This window comes from Anolis sagrei, chromosome 4 (genome assembly GCF_037176765.1).
Source record: "Anolis sagrei isolate rAnoSag1 chromosome 4, rAnoSag1.mat, whole genome shotgun sequence".
Classification (NCBI taxonomy): domain Eukaryota; kingdom Metazoa; phylum Chordata; class Lepidosauria; order Squamata; family Dactyloidae; genus Anolis; species Anolis sagrei.
In genome coordinates, this window is record NC_090024.1 from 2085622 (window position 1) to 2105276 (window position 19655).

General features: G+C 49.8%; 1 protein-coding gene across 2 annotated transcripts in view; it reads right to left on the reverse strand.

Moving 5' to 3' along the window:
• Positions 1–652: 652 nt before the first annotated feature.
• SHARPIN (SHANK associated RH domain interactor) overlaps positions 653–19655 on the reverse strand; it is a 45519-nt gene continuing 26516 nt past the window's right edge. For both annotated transcript variants that reach the window (XM_060776033.2, XM_060776032.2), the window contains exons 9-14: positions 9387–9547; positions 7904–8015; positions 5725–5904; positions 5529–5627; positions 1408–1551; positions 653–1301 (exon numbers count right to left, since the gene is read on the reverse strand). In XM_060776033.2, the coding sequence (XP_060632016.2) occupies positions 1221–1301; positions 1408–1551; positions 5529–5627; positions 5725–5904; positions 7904–8015; positions 9387–9547 (777 nt within the window). In that variant the 3' untranslated portion in view covers positions 653–1220. The remainder of the gene's footprint in view (positions 1302–1407; positions 1552–5528; positions 5628–5724; positions 5905–7903; positions 8016–9386; positions 9548–19655) is intronic.

A 19655-nucleotide genomic window follows, 5' to 3' on the forward strand; every position in this document is an offset into this window, starting at 1 on the left:
TGGAGGTTTCCAAGCAGAGGTTGGATGGCTATCTTGCGGCCTGGCCGGAGGGGGGCGGACTGGATGACCTTTGGGGGTCCCTTCCACCTCTGGTTGAATATAGATTCCCCTTCCCTGGAGGTTTGTAACCAGAGACTAGGTGGCCATCTGTTGGAAGGGCTTTGATTGTGTCTTGCTGCCTGGCAGAAGGGGGGTGCGCTGGATGACCTTTGTGGGGTCCCTTTAACCTCTAGTTGAATCTAGATTATCTGGGAGTGTGATTGAGTCCCCTTCCCTGGAGGTTTGTAACCAGAGGCTGGATGACCATCTGTTGGGAGGACTTGGATTGTGCCTGGGAGAAGGAGATTGGACTGAATGACCTTTGGGGTTCCCTTTAACCTCTAGTTGAATCTATATTATCTGGGAGTCTGATTGAGTCGCCTTCCCTGGAGGTTTTCAAGCAGAGGTTGGATGGCTATCTTGTGGCCTGGCAGAACGGGGATGGATTGGATGGCCCTTAGGGTCTCTTCCGCCACCTCTGTGGTTCTATGATGGACACACAGAACAAGGCAGAGGCGCAAGGAAGGCTGGCGAGCCCTGTGTGCCCCTCCGTGACTATTCTGCCCCTTGCCACCCCCCTCTGTATCCTTGGAAATAATCCCTTGCACTTCCCCAGTGTTTTAGTCTTTTTTATTGTGGGGCTGTGTTCCCCTCCACGCCATTCACACACGTCCACGTCTCCCTCCGCCAGCCCCAAACTCACTCCACTTTGCAGGCCGGTTTCTGCTGCTGTGGACGGTCAGTTCAAGGTGATGCCCCTTCCCTCCCTCCCTCCCTCTCTCCTTTGGCAAGGGTGGGGCTGAGGAACAGTGTCAAAAAGTCTTTGGCAACAGCTTTCAGGGCTAAGAGCGGGGGGGGGGGGTGTTGAAAGGGTTGGGGGTCTGCTCTCTCCCTGATTCTGCAACGTAAACAAGCAGCAGGACCTTCCCTTGTAAGTGTTTTAAGGGGTGCAAAGATTACAGAGAGGAGTGAAGAGGGTGGGGTGACCACCCAAAGTTGGAGAAGCCTTGCAAGAGGTTTACCTGGGTTAGTAACTGCCCCTCTCTGGGACCCCATCCCTAAGGTGAGTGCCAGGGGCCCCTCCAGGGCATCCAGACGCTCCTCCGTGCCGCAGAGGGCTCTGGAAGGCAGCCAAAGGCCGTGTCCAGTCTGACCTGTCGTCCCTCCGGTGAGAGTGGAGCTCAGTGGCAGTTCTGGCAGTTGGGGTGGCAACGCTCTCCGTCCACATTGCAGCGGCAACCTCCGCTCGTGTCCCCCGGGCCCTACGTCAGGAAAAGGCAAGACACGGATCAGGTGAGGCCTGGGCCAACTTGGGCCCTCCACCCCCCCCCCTAGAGTTTACGGCCCTTCTCTCCGCTTGTCCCTTACCCCCGGCCCCCACCGCGGCCCTTTGGTCACCCAGCAGATCTCTGTCTGGCAGACCGGACACCGGATCCAGTCGCAACCGCCTTTCTTCTGCACCACAATGCGACACACCGGGCAGTGCATGGCTTCCCCCACCTGCACCAGCATCTGCCAGAAGAGGAAAGAGAAGAGGAAGGGAAGGAAGTCAACACAGGCTCCTCTCTAGGGCTTTGGGGGAAACCTGCTCTACACCTGCGAAACGTGGACTGTCTACAGACATCACAAGCAACTCCTGGAAGGATTCCATCAGCACTGCCTCTGAAAAATCCTGCAAATCTCTTGGGAAGACAGGCAGGGAAATAAAGGAGAGAGTGTTTGAGACCAGGACATCCATAAGGAGACCAAGGTGCTGGTTTATAAAGCTATTGTCCTCCCAATCCTGCTCTACACCTGCGAAACGTGGACTGTCTACACACGTCAGACACAACTCCTGGAACGATTCCATCAACACTGCCTCTAGAAAATCCTGCAAATCTCTTAGGAAGACAGGCAGGGAAATGAAGGAGAGAGTATTTGAGGACTGGGACCAAGGTGCTTGTTTATAAAGCTATTGTCCTCCCAACCCTGCTCTACACCTGCGAAACGTGGACTGTCTACAGACATCACATGCAACTCCTGGAACAATTCCTTCAGCGCTGCCTCTGGAAAATCCTGCAAATCTCTTGGGAAGGCAGGCGGGGAAATGAAGGAGAGAGTGTTTGAGGACCGGGACATCCGTAGGGAGACCAAGGGGCTTGTTTATAAAGCGATTGTCCTCCCAACCCTGCTCTACGCCTGTGAGACGTGGACTGTCTACAGACGTCAGACACAACTCCTAAAACGATGCCATCAGCGCTGTCTCCGAAAGATCCTGCAAATCTCTTGGGAAGAGAGGAGGGGAAATGCCAGCGTGTTGGAAGAAGCAAAGACTATCAGCATTGAAACAATAGTCCTCCACCATCAACTCTGCTGGACACGCCATTGTCCGAATGTCCAAAGATCACCATCTCCCAAATCATTTACTCTATTCCGAACTCAAGAACAGGAAACATAATGTAAGCAAACAGGAAAAGAGATTGAAAGATGGGCTCAAAGCCAACCTTAAAAACTCTGGCATAGACACAGAACTGGGAAGCCCTGGCCCTTGAGCACTCTTAACTGGAGGTCAGCTGTGACCAGCAGTGTTATGGAATTTGAAGAGGCATGAATGGAGGGCGAAAGAGAGAAACATGCCAAGAGGAAGGCATGTCAAGCCAACCCGACTAGGACCGCCTTCCACCTGGAAACCGATGCCCTCACTGTGGGAGAACATCCAGGTCATAGGCACTCAGAGAGAGCTGGGAAGCCCTGGCCCTTGAGCGCTCTAACTGGAGGTCAACTGTGACCAGCAGTGCTGTAGAATTTGAAGAGGCACGAATGGAGGGCGAAAGGGAGTGACGTGCCAAGACGAAGGCATGTCAAGCCAACCTTGACCGGGACCATCTTCCACCTGGAAACCGATGCCCTCACTGCGGAAGGGAGAACATGCAGGTCAAGAATAGGGCTACACAGTCACCTACGGATCCACCACTAAGACACCACACTTGGAGGACCATCATCCTCAAAGAGACAGGAATGGAGGGCAAAAGTAAGAAACGTGTCAAGAGGAAGAGGGTATATCAAGCCAACCCCAACCGGGATGGCCTTCCATCTGGAAACAGATGTCCTCACTGCGGGAGAACATGCAGGTCATGAATAGGGCTCCACGGTCACCTACGGACCCACCACTAAGACACCACACTTGGAGGACCATCATCCTCAAAGAGACAGGAATGGAGGGCAAAAGTAAGAAACGTGTCAAGAGGAAGAGGGTATATCAAGCCAACCCCAACCGGGATGGCCTTCCATCTGGAAACAGATGTCCTCACTGCGGGAGAACATGCAGGTCATGAATAGGGCTCCACGGTCACCTACGGACCCACCACTAAGACACCACACTTGGAGGACCATCATCCTCAAAGAGACAGGAATGGAGGGCAAAAGTAAGAAACGTGTCAAGAGGAAGAGGGTATATCAAGCCAACCCCAACCGGGATGGCCTTCCATCTGGAAACAGATGTCCTCACTGCGGGAGAACATGCAGGTCATGAATAGGGCTCCACGGTCACCTACGGACCCACCACTAAGACACCATACTTGGAGGACCATCATCCTCAAAGAGACAGGAATGGAGGGCAAAAGTAAGAAACATGCCAAGAGGAAGAGGGTATATCAAGCCAACCCCAACCTGGAAACAGATGTCCTCACTGCGGGAGAAGATGCAGGTCAAGAATAGGGCTCCACGGTCACCTACGGACCCACCACTAAGACACCACACTTGGAGGACCATCATCCTCAAAGAGATAGGAATGGAAGGCAAAAGTAAGAAACGTATCAAGAGGAAGGCGTATCAAGTCAACCCCAACCGGGATGGCCTTCCATCTGGAAACAGATGTCCTCACTGTGGGAGAAGATGCAGGTCATGAATAGGGCTCCACGGTCACCTACGGACCCACCACTAAGACACCACACTTGGAGGACCATCATCCTCAAAGAGACAGGAATGGAGGGCAAAAGTAAGAAACGTGTCAAGAGGAAGAGGGTATATCAAGCCAACCCCAACCGGGATGGCTTTCCATCTGGAAACATGTCCTCACTGTGGGAGAACATGCAGGTCAAGAATAGAGCTCCATAGTCACCTACGGACCCAACACTAAGACACCACACTTGGAGGACCATCATCCTCAAAGAGACAGGAATGGAGGACAAAAGTAAGAAACGTGTCAAGAGGAAGGTGTATCAAGCCAACCCCAACCAGGATGGCCTTCCATCTGGAAACAGATGTCCTCACTGTGGGAGAAGATGCAGGTCAAGAATAGGCCTCTACAGTCACCTACAGACCCACCGCCAAGACACCACATCCTCAAGCTACAAGGGATCACCTAAGTAAGTAAAGGATGGATGGCCCTTGGGGTCTCTTCTTACCCTGGGGTTCTATGGTTCTGGCAATGGGCAGTTCTTGGGTCACCATGGAGGAAGGTGAAAGAGGCTAGGGGACCTGGCAGGGATCCCCATTTGGAAACCGAGGGTTGTTCCCCAAAAAGACACTGTGGTCCACAGGGGCGGCTTGTCCATTACGCAAAGTAAGCGGTTGCAGAACACTTTTTTTTGCCAGGGGCGCAGAGGCACCTCTGTAAATGCCCCTCGACCGCCACTTGAGGAGCGCCCCCTCAGCTCACAACAGCCCTAGAAGTCCGGGGGGAGCCTTGGCTTTCTTGCCTTGCTGCCGGGCGATCCTCTTCCCAAAGGGGCCGGGCCCTTGAGCCTCACCTCACCCCTCTCGTTCCTGCTCCACCCGGACACCGGGTGCACGAGCAGAGCCGGCGCTCAATCGTTCTCCGCGTTCGATCCCTTCCCCGTGACCGGCTCCCTTTCCCAATCCCCCAGCGCTCCACCCGCCTCCTCTCCTCTCCCCAATCCGCGGGTGGGCCAAGGGGCGGAGCCGCTGCACCTGGCCCGCTTCGGGTCCCAAGGCATGTCTGAAGACCCCAGCGTGCGCACCAAAAGTCACTTCTTCTCCTGACTTTCTCTTCAGCCATTGGGACCAAGAGAGAGAGAGAGAGCCCCTCTGACTGGAGGTATCTCCCACCTCCGCTCCCTCCTTTGTTTTTGCACCTACCTTCAGGAAAAGTGGGCATCTCCACCTCTCTCTCTCAATCTCTCGGTCCCAATGGCTGAGGAGAAAGTCAGGAGAAGAGGTGACTTTTGGTGCACACGCCGGGGTCTTCAGGCACGCCTCCGGACCCAAAGCGGGCCAGGCAAGGGAGCAAGTGCGGCAAGTGTAGTTACTGGGATGTATAGTTCACCTACAATCAAAGAGCATTCTGAACTCCACCAATGATGGAATTGAACCAAATATGGCACACAGAACTCCCACGACAAACAGAAAATATATATCAATGATTGGTGGGGGGGGGGGGGCACCAAAATACTGTTTGCTTACCATTGAAAATTACCTAGGGCCACCTCTGGTGGTCCACTAAGACTTCTACGGCCCATCCCCAGGAAGCCTTGCCAGGTCCTCCTCACCTTGAGCATGTTGCTGGTCTCCCTGGCCGCGGCGTCGTTGTGAGCCTCGAACTGCAGCTTGTCCTGGTACTGCTTGCAGTTCATGCCCTCGTGAATGGCCTGGAAGAGAGAGAGAAGGAGGAGGAGGTGGTGGTCAGGCTCTTGCAATGAAGGAGAATGAATCCAGCCACCGCTCCGGCCGCATGCGCAGACCCACCTTGCAGACGAGGCAGTTGAGAGCCCAGCAGATGGGGCAGCGGAACTCGTTGACGTCGTCCTCGTAGATGCACCACCCCAGGCAGTCCACCGTCTGGCAGTGGTAACTGTTCTGGGCCCGGCTCTCCGCCACCGCCAGCCGCCGCTCCAGGAAGCGCTCGTACTCATCCCAGGACACCAGCTGCGGAGAAGGACGGGTGCCACAAACGAAGATTTAAAAACCTACAAATGTACACTGTGGTGACTGAAAGCTAAAAGACTTGCAGGCCTGAGCAAACTTCGGCCTTCCTCCAGGTGATTTGGACATTCAGGAATGAGGGTGCCCCTCAGCCTAGCTTAATTTGATCTGTCTGCTGCCCATTGAGGACTACAGACTTGAGCAGTGTGGGGTTGAATTCCAACAACGTTTAGGGAATGCTGTGGATGTAATGTATATGGGTTGAATGAAAAGTAATGCCTCCACCTTCGCAATTCCTCCACAGATAGCAGGTACTGGCTTGTTCAGTAGACTCTCTACAGTTCCATTTTGGCGGGAAGCCTTAGCATTGGACGGTTGTGTTGTTAAAGTGTGAAGTATGGAACCTTGCGCAGACAGTTGGTCAATGTGACTTAAGCAACGTATGTGGCAGGTACTGGCTTGTTCAGTAGACTCTCCTCTACAGTTCCATTTTGGTAGAAAGCCTCAGCATTAGACGGTTGTGTTGTTAAAGTGTGAAGTATGGCACCCTGCACAGACGGTTGGTCAATGTGACTTAAGCAACATATGCGGCAGGTACTGGCTTGTCCAGTAGACTTTCCTCTACAGTTCCATTTTGGTGGGAAGCCTTAGTATTGAACAGTTGTGTTGTTAAAGTGTGAAGTATGGAACCCTGTGCAGATGGTCGGTCAATGCGACTTAAGCAACGTGCAGTCATTGAATTCTTGGCAGCAGAAGGTATCACCCCAAAGGATGGAGATTCATCAGAGAATGGAAACTGTTTATGGTGATGTGAGGATTGTGTATCATTGGGCGAGTAAGTTTAAAGCTGTTGAGGAGGGAACATCTGACATGTGTGACAAACAAAGAGTTGGACGTCCTGTGACAGCAACCATCAAGTTTCACAAGCAAAAGGTTGATTCAGGACAATCGTCGTAGCACTCAGAGAGAAATGTCAAGCATAATCGGCATTTCACAAGAACGTGTGAGTCACATTATTGCTTTGCTTGGCTATCGGAAGGTCTGTGCACAATGGGTACCCAGGATGCTGGTGCCTGAAATGGAAGCACACAGACTTGAAACTTCTGGGAAGGGATTTCTCCACCATACGATCCTCCATACAGTCCAGATTTAGCACCGCCTGACTTCTATCTGTTCCCGATCATGAAAGAAGATCTGCGGGGACCTCATTATGCTTCTGATTTAAGACGTTGAGAGAAATAGAGTGTTGACGGCTTCAGAAAACTTGTTCATTGTTAGCAGAAATGTATCCAATTGTCTGGTGATTATGTGGAAAAGTGAATAGTGGTCGTTAAAGAGCACATTCGAAGGATTCTTTCTGCACTTGATTTATCAAAATATTCCCATCCAAGCCCAAGTAATGAAGGTGGAGGCATTACTTTCCATTCAATCCTCGTAGTTTGGCCCATCATCTCTCTAATCTGTCAAGATCGTAGTTTGAAGCCATTGCTCCCTTGCATCCTAGTTTCCAGGGCAGCAGAAAACAAGCTTGCTCCATGCTCCCTAGAACTTCCCCTCACATCTTGATCCATCGCCCTTCTCATATCTCCTCTCAGCCTTCTCTTCTTCAGGCTAAACATGCCCAGCTCTTTAAGCCGCTCCTCATAGGGCATGTTCTCCAGACCATTGATCATTTTAGTCACCCTCCTCTGGACACAATCCAACTTGTCAGTATCACTGGTTTCATGACCATTGAGCCATGGCCATGAAACTAGAGATGATGTCCTTCAAAGAGGAGCTCCTGAAGCAGCTTCACCTTTGACTTTGGTTCAGCACTAAGATAGCCGTAGGATGTGAATGTAATGCACACCCTAATTTTGGCAAGGTCATTCAGCCCAAAAATTGGGAATGATGGGGGGGGGGGGGCACCTGTCTTGAAAGGGCCGTAGAAGTCTTAGTGGACCACAATTCTGTTTCCTGTTCCTAGGGAGGCAAAGAAGGGCCTCTGGTGCCTGTCACTCACCGCCCGGATCTCTCTGTCCTGGAGGTGACTGCCGCAGGCGTACGAGTCGTCCCGGAAGGGGCAGGGCACCTGGGGCTCCTCCGTGCAGTTGATCAGCTGCCGCAAGCAGTCCCTGCAAGGGAGGAAGGAAGGGAGGATAGAATAGAATAGCTTCGTTCGTCATTGTGCAATTGCACGGCAAAATTAATTGCTTTCCCCAGCACACATCTCAAAACAACACACCCATCCTCCACATTCATCATGGCACAGTCCCCAGTGCCACATCTTTGCAAAGCCATGGAGTTCAACATAGCCACAGCTCTAGGATAAAAGCTATCTCTCAGTCTGTTTTTCCTTGCTTTTGTCACCCTGTAGCGTCAGCAAGGTGCCAATAATTCAATAGAATGATATGCTGGGCGAGATGGATCCCCATGAATGCTCTGAGCTTTCTTGAGGCTGCAGGACTCTCTCATCTTTGAAAGAGGAAGATGTGGCAACCCTTTGGAGCACCTTCCTGTCTGCCACTGTGCAATTACCAAACCACGCGCAGATGCAGTGGGCTGGGACACTATAGCACAGCGGGAGAAAGCCACCAGCATGACAGTGAACATTGGCCGCACAGCAAAGCAAGGAACACGATCATCACAGTCACCTTTAGGCTATAAACTATACAACTATAAACTAAACAACAGAAGCTACTAACTCCAAGCACATCGTAAAACTACTTCCTCTCCGTCTGGTAGCTACATGGTGAACACAGAGAAACATGCTGTTATCAGTACTAGTCCACACCTCCTGCATTCCAGAGTAGACAGAGTTCTGGAGTACAACACTCCTGACCTCCCAATCGTGTTAAAAAACAAAGTATGGAATGACAGTGAACATTGGCCACACAGCAAAGCAAGGAACACGATCATCATAGTCACCTTCAGGCTATAAACTATTTACAACTATAAACAATAGAAGGTACTAACTCTAAGCACATCGTAAAACTGCTTCCTCTCTGTCCGGTAGCTACATGGCGAACACACAGAAACACGCTGTTATCAGTACTAGTCCACACCTCCTGCATTCCAGAGTGACGTATGATGTACGACGTACATCGTGTGCGTTCATTGCTCTATACACTTTGATTTATGACCTCTCTAGAAATGCCGTTCTCTCCATGGTACAGTTAACTCTTTCCACACAGGAATACTCTCAGCACATAGCATTGCATTTTAAACATACATACATACTTAGATACTTTGAAATCTACATTACGAAATACAAACAACTTCAACATTTCATTCAGTAGGTGGTTCCTTAGGAGTCTCAGTCCAGTCTCTGTATGAATGGTGCCCCAGGTCAGATCCTCCTTCCCAGGGACACCTGGGAGCTTCAAACTGGCCACCTTCTCCACTTGGTCTTCATTGATGACCAAGGAAGGAAGGAGGCCAAGGGAAGGGTGTTTTGGGTGGCCACTTCACCTGGTCCCTGCCCCTTACTCAGGTACCCAACTCACCTGCAGAAGCTGTGGAGGCATTCGCGGAGGAGTACCCCTTGCCCGGGATCCGCCTCCATGTAGCAGATGCGGCATTCAATGGCCTCCTGGTTGGGCACCAGAGCCTCCGCGTCCAGGCGGCGCAGCTGCTGGAAGTTACGCAGGCGCTCCTGCTCCTGAGCCTAATAAATGGGGGGAGTGGGTGGCCAGAAGAGACGAGACGAGAGGAAAGAAGGAAGGAAATGTCGTAAATACTTTTCCAGCATTAAAGGCGTTTTTTTGTTCATAATGAGACAGAGTATACCACAGAGTGATACAGAGAAAGAAGGTAAATCTAGCTTGCTTACCTGTAACCGTAGTTCCCTGAGTGGTCACCTGTGAGTTCGCACATATGGTATTTCCTTTCATCCGAACTGTCTGCGCAGGAAATACCCTATGTGCGATTCACAGTTGACCACGATGGGAAAACACACAGACTTTATTTACAACTATAAACAACAGAAGCTACTAACTCTAAGCATGTCGTAAAACTGCTTCCTCTCCGTCCGGTAGCTACATGGCAAACACAAAGAAACACGTTATCAGTACTAGTCCACACCTCCTGCATTCTACATTGAGCACACATACAAATGGGAATCACTTTTTCACTGGGTTGCGGTGAATTTTCCAGGCTGTACGGCCATGTTCAAGAAGCATTCTCTCCTGACATTTTCCCTGCATGTATGACAGGCATCCTCACAGGTTTTGAAGTCCGTTGGAAACTAGGCAAGTGGGGTTTATATATCTGTGGAAGGTCCAGGGTGGGAGAAAAAAGCAGCCAGGCTTTGAAACTGCAAGGCCATTCAATGCTAATCAAGGTGGCCAATTGCAACATTCACACTTGCCTCAACCATTACTCCACAGATAGATCAACCCCATTTTTCTAGTTTCCAACAGATCTCACAACCTCTGAGGATGCCTTTCGCCATAGATGCAGGCGTAACGTCAGGAGAGAATGCTTCTGGAACATGCCTAGACAGCCATACAAAAAACTCACAACAACCCATGGACAGCAGGCAGCCCCCAAATCCCACACTGGAACCCCCCTCCCCGCTGCCCCCAAAAGAGACCAAGAGGATGGCCTTGGTGTTCAGGTGGACATACTCAAGCAGACAAGAGTTCTTTCTCCCACCCTTGACATTATTCCACAGATATATAATCCTAACTTGCCTAATTTCCAACAGACCTCCCAACCACTGAGGATGCCTGCCACAGATGTGGGCAAAATGTCAGGAGAGAATGCTTCTGGAATATGGCCAACAGCCCAGAAAACTCACAGCAACCCAGTGATTCCGGGTCATGAAAGCTTCAATAACAAGATGGGAATTACATTTTGCTCAACATACCTACACATGTACACATTCACTTCTCATGAATACATCATGATATCTTCCTCCTCTTCCGAAAAGAGACCCAGAAGTAAGCCAGATTGTATCCCCTGAAAAATCTGCCATTCTGCGAATACATCTCCGTCTGCCATCCCTTGGAAAAGAGTACTCTTAGATGTTTCAAAATAATACTTATCTTTGAGAACCAGGACTGGACTCCAAAACACGTTAAGAGTTTGTCTCGCAAGGTTCCAGGCTTGAAAGTGACCCGTCACTACCCCAACCCCATTCTGACCATCCAGAAAAATCAACCTTCCTCCTCCTCTAATAATAATAACTATAAATGTATAACATATTTTTGCATTTCTTAGCTGGGTCTCAGTCCCAGCCCAGCCCCAAACACTCCTGGTAGGATTAATCACTTACCAAGCCTAATACTAGTTTGACAGGAAACCCCACAGGTCAGAGGCAATGCCCATCCAAAGAAAACAATGGTCCCAGAACCCTTATAGAGGTTTTCCTCGACAAAATCTTTTGGAACTTGTGTGTGTGTACGTTTAGATTTATGAATAAATAGAGGGAGATGAAGACTCATATATATATATATATACACACACATACATACACACACACACACACAAAACTGGAGTGCAGTCATAGACATATTCCTGGGCACTCAAATACACTTGATCTAATATATGAGTTTGGGAAACTGTTTGCCATATAATCCAGATCAAAGCAGATAATCTGGAATTGATAAGGCAGTGTACACATATATGGCAAACATTCAATGCCAATTTTTGACATACAAACATATACAGACATACACAGAGGCTATTAACTTCTTCTGGCCACCAGGAGAGCTGTCGCTTTCATTGTCCATCTGTGACGCTGATGAAGCACTTCCGCATTCCCCGCATGCTTCCCCGCTGGAATGCTTTGCTGGAGTCTTTTTTATGGCCTCATAAATCAGTTAATTCAGCCTCCCCACACTTTAAGGTGGTACCTAATTTTCCTACTTGACAGGTGCAACTGTCTTTCGGGTTGCAAAGGTCGACAACAGGCTACACACAATTGGTTGGAAACCCACTCCAACCCGGGCTGGCTTCGAACTCATTTTTTGGTCAGAGTGATCTTAATGCAGCTGACACTCAGCCAGCTACGCCACAATCCCAGTGCTGTTGTTCATTCGTTCAGTCGCTTCCGAACCTTCGTGACCTCATGAACCAGCCCACGCCAGAGCTCCCTGTCAGCTGTCACCACCCCCAGCTCCTTCAAGGTCAAGCCAGTCACTTCAAGGATGGGAAACTGTTGGGAGATTGAAATCCAGGAGATGCTAAAACTTTTAATGTTTTGTCGAAGGCTTTCATGGCCGGAATCCCTGGGTTGTTGTAGGTTTTTCCGGGCTATACGGCCATCTTCTAGAGGCATTCTCTCCTGACGTTTCGCCTGCATCTATGGCAAGCATCCTCAGAGGTAGTGAGGATGCTTGCCATAGATGCAGGTGAAACGTCAGGAGAGAATGCCTCTAGAACATGGCCATATAGCCTGAAAAAACCTACAACAACCCGCTAACACTTTCATCTGAGCAACTCTCCTTTGGTGAGATTCCGAGGAAACTTCTGGAGCCAAAATTAGGCTGTGATTCCAATACCTCGGGATTGACCTTTTCCTCACCTTCCAAGCCCAATCTTCTCCACCTCGATAAATAAAAATATGAAGATATATATTAGATATCAGAGCCAGCTCTTTCCCTCTTCCAGGTCCACTGGGACTGTCTCTTTCCCTTTTCCCTTATTCACTGTTGCAAAACTTTGCATAAGTGTGGGTGTGATCCTGGATTCATCGTTGAGCCTGGATCCCCAGGTCTCAGCGGTGATCAGGGGAGCATTTGCACAGCTCAGGCTCGTGCGCCAGCTGCGCCCGTACCTTGGGAAGTCTGACTTGGCCACGGTAGTACACGCTCTGGTCACATCCCGCCTTGACTACTGCAACGCTCTCTACGTGGGGCTGCCCTTGAAGACAGCCCGGAAGCTCCAGCTAGTCCAGCGCGCAGCAGCCATGTTACTAACGGGAGCAGGACGCAAGGAGCATACAACGCCCTTGTTGTACCAGCTCCACTGGCTGCCGATCTGCTACCGGGCCCAATTCAAGGTGCTGGTGTTGGCCTACAAAGCCCTAAACGGTTCCGGCCCAAAATACCTGTCTGGCCGCATCTCGGCCTATGAGCCCACGAGGACTTTGAGATCGTCCGGGGAGGCCCTTCTCTCGATCCCGCCTGCCTCACAGGCACGCCTGGCGGCGACTAGGGATAGGGCCTTCTCGGTGGTGGCCCCCCGGCTGTGGAACACCCTCCCTGTGGACATCAGACAGGCGCCCTCCCTTATGACATTCCGCAAGAGACTAAAGACGTGGTTGTTTGAGAAGGCGTTTGAGTAAGTGCTGCAACAACTGGCAATGACGATTGGAACGGAACATGGATAATGAGATTTGGATTGTGATTCAACGATGAGACGTCGCGAATGACTTAGTGTAATTGTATTATTGATAGTGATGCTGTTTAATGTTGTTTTTGATATTGCTTATGGTGTAAATTGTACCTGATTTTACATGTTGTACACCGCCGTGAGTCGCCCCAGGGCTGAGAACGGCGGTCTACAAGTGCAGTAAATAAATAAATAAATAAATAATCAGATTGTTTCTACAGCTGAGCCCTTGCTGTACAGCAGACGAGCACAAGATGCATGAGACCCAACGTTATATAACTTATTATAGAAGTTACTAGCTGTCCCCTGCCACGTGTTGCCGTGGCCCAGTCTGGTGATCTGGAAAATAAAGTAATGAGAAAGTGTTGGTTTCTAATATATGTAATTCCTTTATGCTTGTTGTTAAACAGTATTTCTTGCTGTTTCTTCGTCAGTGTTGATGTTTGGTTTGCCTACTCTGGAACATGCAACATATCATAGTCCTTCTTTAAGGGTCTCTTTCAAATCTATGATACTATATCTGTGTGTGTGAGAGAGAATCATATCTATCTATCTATATGTTGATGACTGGATAGCTCTTTGTCAGGAGGGCTCTGATTACATTTTCTTGCCCTGGTGAATGGAGTTGGACTGGATGGCCTTAAGTATTTTCTGTTGGTCATGGGGGTTCTGTGTGGGAAGTTTGCCCCATTTCTGTCGTTTGTGGGTTTCAGAATGCTCTTTAATTGTAGTGAACTACAAATCCCAGTAACTACAAATCCCAAATGTCAAGGTCTATTTCCTCCAAACTCCCTCTGTGTTCATATTTGGGCATATGGAATATTTGTGTCAAGTTTGGTCCAGATCCATCATTGTTTGAGTCCACAGTACTCTCTGGATGTAGGTGAACTACAACTCCCAAACTCAAGGTCAATGCCCACCAAACCCTTCTAGTGTTGTTTGTTGGTCATGGGAGTCCTGTATGCCATCTTTGGCTGAATTCCACCATTGGTGGAGTCCAGAATGCTCTTTGATTGCAGGTGAACTATAAATCCCAGCAACTACAACTCTCAAATGTCAAGGTCTATTTCCCTTAAACTCCATCTGTGTTCATATTTGGGCATATGGAATATCCATGCCAAGTTTGGTCCAGATCCATCATTGTTTGAGTCCACAGTGCTCTCTGGATGTAGGTGAACTACAACTCCCAAACTCAAGGTCATTGTCCACCAAACCCTTCCAGTGTGTTCTGTTGGTCATGGAAGTCCTGTATGCCATGTTTGGCTGAATTCCACCATTGGTGGAGTCCAGAATGCTCTTTGATTGCAGGTGAACTATAAATCCCAGCAACTACAACTCCCAAATGTCAAGGTGTATTTCCCTTAAACTCCATCTGTGTTCATATTTGGGCATATGGAATATTCGTGTCAAATTTGGTCCAGATCCATCATTGTTTGAGTCCACAATGGATGTGGGTGAACTATAATTCCCAAACTCAATGTCAATGCCCACCAAACCCTTCCAGTGTTCTTTGTTGGTCATGGGAGTCCTGTATGCCATCTTTGGCTGAATTCCACCATTGGTGGAGTCCAGAATGCTCTTTGATTGCAGGTGAACTATAAATCCCAGCAACTCCAACTCCCAAATGACAAAATCATAATTTTTTGAGTGATGGTCACTCCTTGTGTTGTGAGATATGTGTTACCAAATTTGGTGTGATTTCGTTCATTGGTTCTTTTGTTTTTAAGTTACTCATTATGCAGTTACTCATAATACTCTCTTCCATGTCCACTGGGACTCTCTCTTTCCTTTTTGACTTCTTCCCTGTTGCAAAGTTTTGCATAATCAAACTACCAAATTGTTTCTACAACTGAGCCCTTGCTGTACAGCAGACGAGCACAAGATGCATGAGACCCAAAGTTATATAACTTATATAACTTATTATATAAGTCATTATATTATTTCATAATATAATAACTTACATAATGCGGTGCTCATGTGACTTTGGATTACGTAGTTATCCTGGGAAACAACACAGGTTCTTCCAGCGGAGTCCCTGCTGAGATACTGGATGTTCGCCATCCCCAGGACTCATCAAGGTCTTTGTTTACCACTTGATTGACTTTCCGGTTTCCCGAGCCTCACTCTTTGTGTTGTTTGTTGTTGTTCATTCGTTCAGTCGCCTCTGACTCTTGGTGACCTCATGGACCAGTCCACGCCAGAGCCCCCTGTCGGCCGTCACCACCCCCAGCTCCTTCAAGGTCAGTCCAGTCACTTCAAGGATGCCGTCCATCCATCTTGCTCTTGGTCGGCTCCTCTTCCTTTTGCCTTCCACTTTCCCCAGCATCATTGTCTTCTCTAGGCTTTGCTGTCTCCTCATGATGTGGCCAAAGGACTTCATCTTGGCCTCTACTCTCCTTCCCTCCAGTGAGCAGTCGGGCTTTCTTTCCTGGAGGATCTTCTGGTTGGAGGACTGGTTGGATCTTCTCGCAGTCCAAGGCACTCTCAGAACTTTCCTCCAGTCGTTTCCGACTCTTCATGACCTCATGACCAGTCCACGCCAGAGCCCCCTGTTGGCCGTCACCACCCCCAGCTCCTTCAAGGTCAGTCCAGTCACTTCAAGGATGCCATCCATCCATCTTGCCCTTGGTCGGCTCCTCTTCCTTTTGCCTTCCACTTTCCCCAGCATCATTCCCTTCTCTAGGCTTTGCTGTCTCCTCATGAGGTGGCATTCAAAGGACTTCCACTTTCCCTCTAGTCTCCTTCCCTCCAGTGAGCTTTAGTCGGGCTTTCTTTCCTGGAGGATGGACTGGTTGGATCTTCTCGCAGTCCAAGGCACTCTCAGAACTTTCCTCCAGTCGTTTCCGACTCTTCATGACCTCATGGACCAGCCCACGCCAGAGCTCCCTGTCGGCCGTCACCACCCCCAGCTCCTTCGAGGTCAGTCCAGTCCCTTCAAGGATGCCATCCATCCATCTTGCCCTTGGTCGGCCCCTCTTCCTTTTGCCTTCCACTTTCCCCAGCATCATTCCCTGCTCTAGGCTTTGCTGTCTCCTCATGATGTGGCCAAAGGACTTCATCTTGGCCTCTACTCTCCTTCCCTCCAGTGAGCAGCCGGGCTTTCTTTCCTGGAGGATGGACTGGTTGGATCTTCTCGCAGTCCAAGGCACTCTCAGAACTTTCCTCCAGTCGTTTCCGACTCTTCATGACCTCATGGACCAGCCCACGCCAGAACTCCCTGTTGGCTGTCACCACCCCCAGCTCCTTCAAGGTCAGTCCAGTCACTTCAAGGATGCCATCCATCCATCTTGCCCTTGGTCGGCCCCTCTTCCTTTTGCCTTCCACTTTCCCCAGCATCATTCCCTTCTCTAGGCTTTGCTGTCTCCTCATGATGTGGCCAAAGGACTTCATCTTGGCCTCTACTCTCCTTCCCTCCAGTGAGCAGCCGGGCTTTCTTTCCTGGAGGATGGACTGGTTGGATCTTCTCACAGTCCAAGGCACTCTCAGCACTTTCCTCCAACACCACACCTCAAAAGCATCGATCTTCCTTCGCTCAGCCTTCCCGAAGGTCCAGCTCTCACATCCGTAGGTGACTACAGGGAAGACCATGGCTTGGACTAGGCAATGGATCTTGGTTGCCAGTCTGATGTCTCTGCTCTTCACTATTTTATCGAGACTGGACATGGCTCTCCTCCCAAGAAGGAAGCGTCTTCTGATGTCCTGGCCACCGTCTGCATCTGCAGTCATCTTTGCACCTAGAAATACAAACCCTGTCACGGCCTCCACGGTTTCTCCCTCTATTTTCCAGTGTGTTGTGTTGAGTTTACTCCAAATGCCCATTCTTTCCAGCCTGGACAATGAGGCCTACACACTTCAGAGGTGGGCACAGCAACAAACCCTTAATCCTTAACTTCACCAATTCCAGCCATTCTCTCTTCCTCTCAGCCTAAGTCTGTGATGTCAGGATTAAGTCTTGGCCAACGAGAAGGCAGATCCTCGGAGGCATGCCTCCTCACCAGCCAGGGGAGGAAGTGCAAGGTTTGAATAGCTGCCAAACTTTATAAAAGCTCACTTCTTTTGGAGGTCACACTGATCTGTCCTCCATCTGGCCAGGTGCATAAACATCTCTTATTGCCTTCAAACCTTCCTGGCATTCCAAGTAGCTTGGCTTGGCTTTTAGCCTCTTGCTTTGCCAATGTTGTCTTGACTTTGCTGGATTGTCTCATCTGGGGCCAGAGACCATCAGCCAGGAATGCTGGGTGTTGCAGTCCAGCAGGGTCATAGAATCATAGAATCATAGAATCAAAGAGTTGGAAGAGACCTCATGGGCCATCCAGTCCAACCCCATTCTGCCAAGAAGCAGGAATATTGCATCCAAATCACCCCTGACAGATGGCCATCCAGCCCCTGTTTAAAAGCTTCCAAAGAAGGAGCCTCCACCACACTCCGGGGCAGAGAGTTCCACTGCTGAACGGCTCTCACAGTCAGGAAGTTCTTCCTCGTGTTCAGGTGGAATCTCCTCTCTTGTAGTTTGAAGCCATTGTTCACTTGCGTCCTAGTCTCCAAGGAAGCGGAAAACAAGCTTGCTCCCTCCTCCTCCTCCCTGTGGCTTCCTCTTACGTATTTATCCCTGGCCCTCATCATATCTCCTCTCAGCCTTCTCTTCCTCAGGCTAAACATGCCCAGCTCCTTAAGCCGCTCCTCATAGGGCCTGTTCTCCAGACCCTTGATCCTTTGAGTTGCCCTCCTCTGGACACATTCCAGCTTGTCAATATCTCTCTTGAATTGTGGTGCCCAGAATTGGACACAATATTCCAGGTGTGGTCTAACCAAAGCAAATAGAGCATGGGGAGCATGACTTCCCTAGACCTGGATTGTGTCATCTGGGGCCAGAGCCCGTTGTCCGGGAATGCTGGGTGTTGCAGTCCAGCAGGGTCTGAGGAACCAAGCACTTCACCTGCCCTGATGTGTGAGGATGCACTTTTTGATGTCTGAGGATTCACTGAATTTGGTTAATTGGTTCAACTCATTTCTCTGAAACCGGAGTCAGCGTGTGGAGTACATGGATTAAGTCTCTGAAAGAGCTCCCCTCCTCTGTGGGGTACCCCAAGGTGCAATTCTCTCCCCTCTTCTCTTCAACATCTATGTTAGACCACTTGCTAGTTTGGCTCGGAGTTTCGGCCTGGACTGCTACCAATATGCAGACAATAGGAGCCTAGTGTCTAGATCTAAGGAAGTAATGCTACCCCTCTATTCCGCTTTGGTTAGACCACATCTGGAAGATTGTGTCCAATTCTGGGCGCCACAATTCAAGAGAGATATTGACAAGCTGGAATGTGTCCAGAGGAGGGCGACTCAAGTGATCAAGGGTCTGGAGAACAAGCCCTATGAGGAGCGGCTTAAGGAGCTGGGCATGTTTAGCCTGAAGAAGAGAAGGCTGAGAGGAGATATGACAGCCATGTATCAATATGTGAGAGGAAGCCACAGGGAGGAGGAGGGAGCAAGCTTGTTTTCCGCTTCCTTGGAGACTAGGACGCAAGTGAACAATGGCTTCAAACTACAAGAGAGGAGATTCCATCTGAACATGAGGAAGAACTTCCTGACTGCGAGAGCCGTTCAGCAGTGGAACTCTCTGCCCCGGAGTGTGGTGGAGGCTCCTTCTTTGGAAGCTTTTAAGCAGAGGCTGGATGGCCATCTGTCAGGGGTGATTTGAATGCAATATTCCTGCTTCTTGGCAGAATGGGGTTGGACTGGATGGCCCAGGAGGTCTCTTCCAACTCTTTGATTCTATGAATACCCAACTCGTTCTGCGCTTGGAGTCGGGAGCAATGTCAATACCAGACAATTTCACCTTATGTCTGGAAGCTCTGTCGAACTGGCTAAGTGCTAGTAGACTGAAGGTGAATCCGGTGAAGACTGAGATTCTCTGGCATGGCCGCTCAATTGGTCTGACCCATTTGCTACTCACCTTCGATGGTGCTGCCCTATCTCCTTCGCCTATCGTTAAGAGCTTAGGTGTCGTCCTGGATTCGCAGCTGACAATGGAAGCTCAGGTCGCTGCTGCCAGCAAACAGACCTTTTTCCATCTACGACAAGCGAGGCAATTGGTTCCCTACCTATCTGACGAGGCTCTGGCAACTGTCATCCATGCCACGGTCACTTCTAGACTGGACTATTGCAACGCCCTGTATGTTGGCCTTCTGATGTCTACAACCCGAAAGCTCCGTAATGTTCAGAATGCGGCAGCCAGGCTACTCACAAGAACGCCCATGAAATGCCATAGAACACCAGTGCTGCGGCATTTGCATTGGCTTCCAACTGAGTCCCGTGGTCTGTGTAAGATGCTAGTTCTGACTTTTAAAACTCTTTACGGCCAGGGTCCATCGTACCTTAGGGACCGCCTCTCCTTCTCCCATCATCGGAGGTCGCAAAGACCAGCCCAACGCGACTTACTCCAT